An 11377-nucleotide genomic window follows, 5' to 3' on the forward strand; every position below is an offset into this window, starting at 1 on the left:
AATAACACAACATTTTAACCTATTTCAGTCTGTTAAACATCATTTGCTGCTCAATCAAAACAAAGTGTGAAAGGATTTTTTTTTTTGCATTTCTGATTGTAAAGTTTGTCTTGTCCTCTCAAGTTTAATTCCTGTTGAATCTTAAATGTGAGATTTAGCTGCAAATGAATGCAATTTTAGCAATAATTTTAATAGACATTACAGTTTTTAGAGAAAATATTTTTCTATGACAAACAACATTTCAAAAAATTCTCAGTGTCTAAAATAGAGTTATTGCAGATGAATGTGTTTCCATCTATATATTGGGATTTAGTATAATATTATTATAAATACTTCATGGATCTTGAATTACTGGCGCCCTGTCCAGGGTGTACCCCCGCCCAGCGCCCAATGAGAGCCGGAGATTGGCACCAGCAGACCCCTGTGACCCTGACAAACAGGAATAAGTGGGTCAGAAAATATATGGATGGATAGATCTTGAATTAAAACAATGCTTGAAACAAAATGTTCTTCTGTCTGATGCAATGTATTCGTCCATCCATTTTCAGGCCCACTTGTTGTGTTTTTCAGCATCGCGGGGGTCTGCCGATGCCTAGGTGGGGGCACACATTGGACACACCTTTTTTTTTTGGAAGAATTACATTTTTATTCAAAATGGCCTCGGGATTTTTACTTTTTGAATTTTATTTCGGACTTTCAAAGTTTTTCTTAAAGTCAGGTACCCCAAAAAGCGAGTTTGTGTAACTGTTAGACGTTCAGATCATAACAAAAATATTTAGATAACAACATTTTTGATTTTTTGCATTGAAATCTGTCTTTTTGTTGCAGATTATTGGGTTTAAACAGTACATTCAATTCAAATCTGATGATTCTCTTAGAAATTAATGAGTTTTTTCGCTTCTTAAATTTTTCTTAACCTTTCATTATAATTTTTTTCTGGCACATTAGTGTGACGTTAGCACTAGATTCTGTCCTTTTTCCCTCAGCTGTACCTGTTTGTTGCAAGAAAAGCTTAATTTAGCATCAAAAGCAAATTAAATGCCATGTTTTCTCACCAAATTCTTGTCACCGTGCCACGCTTCTGTGTCTTTAAATGCTGTTAATGTGTGGCTTTGACCTGAAACATTAATTGTCATGGAAAACCAGACAGTCAGGTTAAGCAGCTTGAGAAATGGCACAGTGGGAAGAACATTAAACTTTCTTTTTTTAGACCGCAGACATTCAGTCAGAAGCCTCGTCATCACACAAAGGTAAGACCCGAATGGCTTTGCAGGGACCCAAGAAAATATTATACTTAAAACAAATACTTTTAACCTGACAGGTGTTTTTTACATAAGTGCACGAGCACGGATTAAGAAGGTGTAGCTAACACCAACATTGTTGAAAAACTGCTTGTAAAATCACTGCACAGAGGAAATTTTGAAGCAGGGACGGACTTGTTTTAGGTAAACTTTTGAATCAAGGCTCACTTTAAATCAATATTAGTGTTTTTTCTCTGATGAAAGAAGACTAAAAGCTTGATCGACTCGACAGCATTCTTGGCTGAGTTTCAAAAAAGCTGATTTACTTCACCTTATGAGACACTCTCTTAATTTCTAATGTGATTACAGGTATTTGTTTTGACGCATTGATAGAAGACCTTCTTTATCTTCAGTCAAATTGAAGCTTTCGGAGGAGTGCCACGTAGATGAAAACATCATCGGCGTACAGTCAAATTCTGCAGCTTTCCAAACGGCAACAAATTATTTGTTATTTCATTGTCATTTTAGGAGCCTTGTTTTTAGTGTTGTAGTACTTAAGAACGGTCTAGGTCTCAAGATTATATTTTAAAGATCTTGGTCTTGTATCTGTATTTTTACTCTGTCTTTTACCTGGACTCTGGATTTTCCACCAAGACCAGCACTGATTTTTGCTATCCTTCAACTTTATCAACATGGTAATAAGGAGAAAAACTTGGTAAAACAATAAATATCTTCAATCTATACGTTAATCCACCCTGTGATGACTGCAACCTTCCCGAGTGACAAACACTGCTGCACACAAGCGGGAGTGAAAGGTGGTGAGCTTGAATTTTTAGTGGTTTTGGATTTTGTTAGGACGTGTAGGCAATGTTATTTACGGTTGAAGTGCTCCTGATTAATTAATGTTTAAATTTCAATTCAAACATTTCCCATTGGCTCACTGATTGTTTTTCCTATTTGGAAATATTTTGGGTGGCCTTAAATGAACTTAGACCACGAATACCTCTAAACAATTATTGTACATTCACCTGACAAATAAAAATCTTGTTTTCAGATATTTAAAATAATTTTGGACTTAGCAGTGGCTTTTTAATACATAAGAGTTTGTTTTTTTTCCAAATAATTTAGTTAAATCAATTTATTAAGAGATTGTTACATGTTCTGCTTTGATAAAGCTGTAAATACCTTTTTTGGTGTGTCCAATGTATTTTAAAAAGAAAGTAAAACTAAAGAGAGAATGTTCTTTAACTGTTCAACCTTGTCATGGTTTTTGAAATAGATTTTTATGGCCTCGGTCTTGGTCTTGACTTGGTTTCGACTACCAAAAGTCTGTTCTTGTGCATTCTTGTGCATCTCGGTTAAAGCACAACACTACCTGTTTTTAAATACATACATGTGCACCTGATGGTTTCTCCTACACATCCTTACACACACATGAATAGAAAGTGACATCAATCAATCAATCAAGCTTTATTTATATAGCACAAATTACAACAAAGATCATCTCGAAACGCTATCAAAATATAAAATTCATAATAATAAGGAAAAAAACCCGACTAAATCCACATGAACAAACATTTAGCAGGGGCTAAATAGTGGGAAGAAAAAACTTACTTTTAACAGTGACCTCAAAAATGCACAAATCAACAACAGAAACGCAGAAAATAACAGAGAAATATACACAATTACCAAAATAACACAAAAAAACTATTATTATTGCTCAGATTAGTCATTATTCTATATGCTGACATTAATGTTGATAATGTGTCCCTCAGATGAGATAAAATTACATTTTTGTGGCCCCCGCTGAGATGAAGTTGCCCATCCCTGCAGTAGGGTATATCACTGATTCGATTTGAAATCTCTATTTGGTTTACATTAACTCTCTCTTCTGTCTCCTATGGTAAACATTTCAGTCAGAAACATGGCGTCCATGCTGACCGAGGAGCAGTTCCGATGCATCATCTGTCAAGACATCTTCCACAACCCAGTCTCCATCCCATGTGGACACAACTACTGCCTGAGGTGCATCAAACATTACTGGAAGACCAGCAACAAGACCGACTGTCCTCTGTGCAGGGAGGTGTTTCCACGCTGTCCGGACCTCAGAGTCAACGTGGGCTTCAAGGACATCACGGAGCAGTTCAAAAGGTGTGTGTGGGATGATATTTTATTCTTTAACCCAAATACAGCAAAGCCACCTCACAGCACCTATTTTCTAAAGAGACACACATGCTTAAAGCCAGATGTGGAAAATTACTTAAAGTATTCTTAACTGTACAATGGGAAAAGTTGCAATACTTCTTCACTTTATTCTTTATTAGTTGTTAAAGCCACTCAAAGACTGGTCAAGTTGTGCATTTGAAAATTAAACAAAGTTTCTTTCAGTCAAAAATATGTTAATACCATGAAAAATGACTGTCATATGCTGTGTTTCCATTAGTCTTTCGCAAAAATAAAAGCAACATTTCTAAAATTTCGACAAAGTATAATTGCGCTATGAATGTGTTTTCATTGAAGGTACTTGCGGAAAAAACATTTCCATTGCGCTTTTGCGATACATTTCAATATCAAAACATCTGAAAAACCTCCTCCAGTTCTGTCAGTAAACTGACTGATTTTGAAATATACTCAAAAAAGTACAAGTACCCATAAAAGCAACTCAATTACAGTAATGTGAGTACTATCCATTACTTTCACCTCGGTTCATTCGTCACACTTATAACGTCTCATTATTCTGTATGTAATTTTCTCATTGTGCGACTGATAACCTTATTACCTTATCTTAGTTTGACTAACCTGGTCTGGTTTCACCTGAAAGATCTCTAAAGAAAAAAGCCGAGAACAAGCCGGTGGCGGCAAAGAGAACCCTTGCCCCCAAAAAGGCCTTCTCCATCGACGACATCCTCTGTGACATGTGCTGCGAGGACAAGGCCCCGGCCGAGAAGACGTGCCACGTCTGCCGCATATCCTACTGCAGCGCCCATCTGACACCTCACCACACCGACCCGGTGCTGAAGGGCCACAGGCTGACCGATGCTGCCGCCTACGCCGCCGCTCACCTGTGTAGGAGCCACAACCAGCAGCTCACCATGTTCTGCCGCAGAGACCAGATGGCTGTCTGCGTGAAATGCACCGAGAAGGACCACAAGCACCACGACGTGGTCACAGTGGACGTCGAGAGTGGAAAGATCAAAGTGAGGAATGACCTTCAGATATTCTCCACCAATTATTTTTATTACAAGTAAAAAGTTAAAACCCTTCTGGTCCTTATGCTGCACAGACTCAGATCAAGAAGAACCAAGCAGAGGTGAAACATCTGATCAAGGCAAGGATGAAAAACGCTGAGGAGATCAGGAGCTCAATGCAGATGACGAAAGTAAGCTCAGCACAACGTGTTCATCTGTGAGACAGGACAACGATAGGAGGAAGACAAGATAAGAAAAGAGAAGATAAGATTAGATAAGAAAAGACAGGATAAAAACAAGACAAGAAAAGAAGAATAATGACAAGATAAGAAAAGAAAAGAAGGATAAAGACAAGATAAGACAAGACAAGGATAGGGAAAAAAGACAAGATAGGATTAAGACAAGATAATACAAGACTAGATAAAGATAAGACAAAGACAAAATGAAAAAAGACAAGAAAAGATAAGATAAAGACAAGATCAGAAAATAAGAAAAGACAGGATAAAGATAAGACAAAACAACAATGGGAAAGACAAGACAAGAAAAGAAAAGATAGGATAAAGACAGGATAAGACAAGACTAGATAAATACAAGACAAACATAAGAAAGACAAGAGAAGATAAAGAGAAGATATGAAAAGATAGGATAAAGACAAGATGAGCCAGGATAAAGATAAGCCAAGACAAGATAGGAAAGTATAGGATTGGACAAGATAAAGACAAGTTAAGAAAAGATAGGATAAAGACAAGACAAGATGAGACAGGATAATGATAAGACAAGATAAGAAAAGATAAGTAAAGATAGGATTAAGACAACATAAGACAAGACTGAAGAAGAAAAGATAAGGCAAAACTTGATAAATATAAGATAAAGACAGAATAAAGACATGATTAGATAATTAAAGCTATGATATAAACTACACAAGATAAAGATAAATAAGATAAAGATAAGACCAGATAAGATACAATAAAGATAAGACAAGACTAAAGATAAGATAGACAAGATAAGATTAATTATGTATTCATTTTTTATGACAAGATGAGACAAGACAAGGTAAAAAGAAAATAAGAGAAAGAGCAAAACAACATAAGCCAAGATAAAGATTTGTTAAAGATAAGTAAAGGTAACTTGTCTTAAACTATGATGCCCTTGGTTTAGTTTAGTTTGATATTGATTGGTACGTTTCATTGGTACGTTTCATGTAAAAGAAAATGAAACTAGTGGAAGCTTTTTTGTTTGGAAAAACATGTTTTTGGATTTGATTTCAAGGTCAAAATGTGGGAGAAAAAAGCTTAACTAACATCGAAACATCTTCATCATCCTTTAATCTGCAGCTGAATAAAAAGCAGGAGTTAGAGATGAGTGTAGCGGTGCACAAGGCGGTGATCGACGAGCTGGAGAGAAACCAGGCGCTGCTCATCGATGAGATTGAGCAGAAACATGAGGACGGGGAGAAGAGAGGAGAGGAGCTGCTGTTAGAGATCAACCACGAGCTCAATGAGCTGCAGAGCAGAAGCAATGAGCTGCAGGAGCTGGACAACACGGAGGACGCTCTGCACAGGGTGCAGGTATGAGTCTGTATACATTAGTGTATAAATATGTATGTTCAATATTAGCTTTTCACGTCACAATGTTTTTATCTCCATGGAAATATCAGGTTAGCCTACTTTTAATGTGATGTCCCACTGGATGTATTCCACAAATAATCATCCGTACAATATAAAAATGCTTATTCAACTTCAATAATGAAAGAAATGCCATATTATTGGTTTTTAATATATTGTCTCAAACAGAAGCTGTTTCTGCCTCGGTAGTTAAACAGTTAAACAGTCTGAAGAACTCAACAATAGTGGTTCCCAAATTTGGGGGGCGTGCCCCCTGGGAGGGGGATTGGGGGGGCGCTATTAATATAGAGCTTTATTACTGCTCTAAAATATGATTGCAAATTTTGTTATTTTACTGAGATTTTGAAGATGAATAGTCAATTTTTAGCTGTTAGCTGCAAGCTAGTCAAATAATAATTTTATTTACGAAGGATATAAGGAACAGCAATATACATGATGGCGTAAAATAAAACACATCATAAACACTGTCTTAGATGTTGCTTCAGACACAGAATGGAGGTTAATGAGACATTTCTGGAATACAGAAATCTTATAGAAGACTAGATACGTCAGCCTGTAGCCACTCGCTAAGCAATGTGCCTACATGCTGCTAGCGAGCACTGTATTAAATGCAATGAATATACATTGGAAAGAGGAAGTGTCTATTTGTACGGTTGCCGTACGGACAACCCCCGGTGCTATTGTTACGGTAACCAAAGTACACGTACGTGTTAGGGTTAGGGTTAGGGTTAGGTTATAACCCAATATCGCAACAATTTTTAGGGTTAGGTTTAAGGTAAAGTTTAGTCTTAGTCAAGCGTACAGATAGAATGTCGATATATTGATAAGGCAACCGTATGGATAGCCACTACCTTGAAAATAAACCCAAACTTCTGCGTTTCTCAACCGATTTTCATTTGGTTTACTTTATTGTTAAAGTCAAAATATGTGCCATTATTACAGGACATTTGATTTGAATAAAAAATGTAAGGTTATTCCCAGTTTCCGTGTTTCAACTGGACGTCTTACTGTACAACCGTATGTAGCACAATGTACAGGTATCCTTGAGTTTATTTATGTGCTTTCTAAAACAATGGAGAAGCTCTGTCACTTTGACACAACTAGCCTAGCCGTAGTCAGGTAGCTCAAAGGGGCGTGTTGTATATATTCTTCTATGATATCTATGTTCTGGAAGGTTTGACAACGTCAGGGAGTATGTTCTAGAACTTCTGGTTTTATTGAACGGTCAGGGCGGGAAACCCAAACATTATTCGTTTCCATTATTATTTAACACTGTAACACCATAAACAAAGTACATTTAATAACACAGTAAACCAATACGGATGTCGACCAATATCACATTAGCAAATATTAGCTGATTTTTTTGGTGGGCTGATAATGTTTGTGCTTCTGAATAACGTTGGTCATTATTTCAGGGTTTTTCCAGTCTGCGCACTCTACCGCCCTCTAGAGACTGGGCTGAAGTCAAACTACTTCCAAACCCCTACATCGGCACCATTAGGGGGTCTATGACCAAACTGGTCAGAATCTGCCAGAACCTGGAGAAGGAGCTCACTGCAGAAGGTCTACACGTTTCTACTCTATTTTTATGATTCTATGATGGTTAAAAGGGATTTGAACATCTGATGTTCTGTATGTTTCTGGATTTGTTATTTTTATCCTGTTATTTCACAGAAATCAGCAAGACTTCACAGTATGCAGGTGTGTGTTCACAACTAACCTTTGTTTTATCAATTACATTAGATTATTCATTCAGTAGGAATACACAGATTAGATTATATACATATATTAGATAGATTGGGTTGATTACATTAGATTAGATTAAACTGGGTTGAGTTAGAATAAATGACTGTTATTTAATTATAAAAATTATGTCCATTGGAACGATTGAGTTAGATTACAATAGATTTTAGATCAAATGGATTGGGTTCAATTCTGTTTGATTGTGTTACAAATTATATCACATTAGATTTGATCACTGTACATTAGATAGATTGGGTTATATTAGATTACATTAGATTAGGTTTATTTTGATAAAATTATATATGTTAGATATATTGGGTTAGGGTTGTATCAGTTTAGATTAGATTTAGATTAATATAGAATACAATAGATCATGTGTTAGATCTATTATTAGGTTAGATTAGATTCTATTATCTAGATTAGATTGTATTAAATTAAATTACATTACATTAGATTGTATTAAATTAAATTACATTAGATTAGATTACATTAGATATATTAGATTAGATTGGATATATTACATTAGATTAGATAGATTGCATTAAATAGATTAGATGTATTAGGACTAGATAGATTACATTAGATTAGACGGAATTGGATTAGATAGATTACGTTTGATATATTAGGATTAGATTAGATTAGGATTGCACATATTCAATTAGATTATATTTTATTAGGATTAGATAGATACAGTAGATTAGATTAGATTAGATTAGATTAGATTAGATTAGATTGATAAAGATCATAAAACCAAAAGCGAAACGATCATTTCATTCTGTCCTCAGTGGATGTAACTCTGGATCCTGTGACGGCTGCTGCCTGGTTGGTTCTTTCACCAGACGGTAAAAAGGTAAAGAGTGGATGGATGGATGGATGGATGGATGGATGGATGGATGGATGGATGGATGAATTAAACGAATGGATGTTAAGGTTTATTTTTATGGTAAATAAAAACCAAGATGGCCGTCCACAGGTGAGTCTTGGGAGTCAGCCCAAGAAAGTTAACGATGATCCTCGAAGGTTTGACTCCTGTGTGTCAGTCCTGGGGAAGCAGAGCTTCACTGTGGGGAAACATTACTGGGTGGTCCAGGTAAGGAACATACAGTGGAAAAGCTTGTTACATTATAGTTCATGATAATCTATAATGTGATAAACTATGACTTCCCCCCTTTTTATACTGCAACCAAGTAGATTTACAAAGGATTCACAGTTTTGTAAAACATAGTGCCAACATAAAATGTGAATAAAATGCAATAATAAAATACAATACTTTAGGTCAGGCACGCTGAGGGACATCAAAAACAAAGAAAATATTGAACCCTAACCTCTGCTGTAGAATAAATAGATCGCAGGACTGATGAAGCACCACTAGAGGGAGCTCTTTACCAAAGCGATGATATAGAGGTAGACCTGGGTTTCTCAACCTTGGGCTGAGGACCCCATTTGGTAGTGCAAGACACGTAGAGGGGATCGCCAGATGCCTTCAAGAAACTACAAATTTTTTTTTTTAACAATTTAACGCCCAATTTTGCTTATTTTTACACTTTTTCTGCAACTACACCAAACTTTCCATATTTTAACCTATTATCATGACTTTTTCTTGCCATATTTTTGCTCCTTTTAATGCATTTTTGCTACATTACTCTCATTTCTGCCACTTCTCCATACATTCCAATGCCTTTTCTGCAAAAACCTCCTCATGAAAGCGTAAAAACTTTTTAGTGATATTTAAGTGTTTTTACGAAATTCAGGTGTTTTCGGGTTTTTTTTGCGCTATTCAGATTTTGTGCATTTCCAAAGGGTAAAGGAAACACAGCTAATGACTAACAACAAACCTAATATTGGTTGTTTAATCAGCATCATCTCTTCCCGTTTCAGGTAGCAGATAAGACGGACTGGGATCTGGGCGTGGCCCGGGAGTCCATTAACAGGAAAGGCGCCATCACAGTTCGCCCTGACATGGGCTACTGGGCCATCTGTCGGCGCAAGGGCAGCAGTCTGAGCGCCTGCGCCGGGCCCTCCGTCACCCTCCAACTGCAGGAGATCCCGCAGAAAGTGGGCGTGTTCCTGGACTACGACGAAGGACTAGTGTCCTTCTACGACACCGACGCAAAGACTCACATTTACACGTACACGGGCTGCCACTTCACCGAGCCGGTGTACCCGTACCTGAACCCCTGCCTTCTGAACAACGGCAGGAACACGGCTCCTCTGGTCATCTGTGCGGTTAGTGCGTAGCCTTTAGAGGGCGCCACATTTTAGAGACTGAACTACAACCTAACCCCTTAAACTGGGTCACATTAGCTGTTCTGGGAAGGTTTGAGACAGGTTTGGTATTCCTAAGAATGAACCATCTCCTGTTTGTATTGGTTCTGGAGGGACTTTTGATCATCCCCTTTTGGACAAGTGAGGTGTCCATCAAAATGGCAAACCTGTTGAACAGATTTACGTCTTGGTTTTATGAGTTGGAGCTTTAATCTGAAGTTAAGAGACAAGGAACGTTGAGGGGAGTGAGGGGAAAAACAACCAAAGAGGGATTTTAAGGCAGTTTCTCTCAATTGGTGGTTGCGATCCAACAGCACACAGGTGTCAAACTTAAGGCCCGGGGGCCAAATCCGGCACTTTAGAACATCCAATTCGGCCCGCAGTAGGGCTGGGTGATATATCGGGAATTAAGAAAATTACAATATCGCCAATATTGATGTATACATATTTGTATTGCCTATTTTGTTTAAAAATACTTCTTTAGGAGTCGCTGCTTTCGCTACTTCTCAGAACAGCATTAAAAGCACAGTGAGATGGATCGCTGAATGCGTCCTAAACCAAGTTACACTACAGAACTTTCCAACCACTAACCCTTTAAACATTCAGCATTCAACTTTGTTTATATGTTTTTTATTTACATTTAGATGTATTTGTTGTTGTTTATATGAAGCTGTTTTTCTGTTGCCACGGAGAAACGATGTCTTGCTGAAACAACTGTGAATGATCCTCTGTGTATAATCTGTAAACTCCAGCTGATGAATATTCATCCCGTCCACATTGTTGTTGATTTTTTTACATTCATCATTTGTTTGTCCTTATTTACTGGTAAACACATGGTTGGTGTGATGAACACTTCAAGGAGCATGTGATGAGAAGTCTGCCATTATTACAGAGGGTTAAAGGTGAAGGTTGATGTAATAAACCATCATATTGTTAGAAAAGCTGCAGTGAATCTAAATCGTCACTAGAGGACATGCTATGTCTGTTAAAGGAGAAGTTCACCTTTAATAAATCAGTTTATTGGGAAAAACCTAGAGGTGCATGATTATTATTATTATTATTATTTTAATGTTGACATGAATGTTGATAATGTGGCCCTTGGATCCGATATAATCACACTTTTCCTGCCCTACTGTGATGATAAAAGCTGCTTATGTCTGCTCTATAGTGGAGCAAAGGGTTGCCAGTTTTCACTAACAATTTACAGCCCAAACATTGCGCAAAACCCAGCTTAAATCTCAACATTTCAAAAAATTAAAAAAAGTAATTCATGTTAAAACTGTAAACATACTACATGAGTAAAAAGGAAGAAATG

General features: G+C 37.1%; 1 protein-coding gene across 2 annotated transcripts; it reads left to right on the forward strand.

Moving 5' to 3' along the window:
* The first annotated feature begins 1143 nt into the window (after nucleotides 1-1143).
* On the forward strand, nucleotides 1144-11048 carry LOC114480529 (E3 ubiquitin-protein ligase TRIM21-like). 2 transcript variants are annotated; one of them, XM_028474756.1, is made up of 10 exons: nucleotides 1144-1250; nucleotides 3158-3392; nucleotides 4063-4438; nucleotides 4525-4620; nucleotides 5764-5997; nucleotides 7470-7617; nucleotides 7729-7755; nucleotides 8583-8647; nucleotides 8771-8887; nucleotides 9676-11048. In XM_028474756.1, exons 2-10 carry the CDS (start codon nucleotides 3166-3168, stop codon nucleotides 10033-10035), a joined length of 1650 nt encoding a protein of 549 aa, XP_028330557.1. In that variant the 5' UTR covers nucleotides 1144-1250; nucleotides 3158-3165; the 3' UTR covers nucleotides 10036-11048. The 2 variants fall into 2 exon arrangements, with proteins under 2 accessions (XP_028330557.1, XP_028330558.1); XM_028474757.1 differs by lacking the exon at nucleotides 8771-8887.
* Nucleotides 11049-11377: the final 329 nt, after the last annotated feature.

Source organism: Gouania willdenowi, chromosome 18, assembly GCF_900634775.1.
Source record: "Gouania willdenowi chromosome 18, fGouWil2.1, whole genome shotgun sequence".
Lineage (NCBI taxonomy): Eukaryota > Metazoa > Chordata > Actinopteri > Blenniiformes > Gobiesocidae > Gouania > Gouania willdenowi.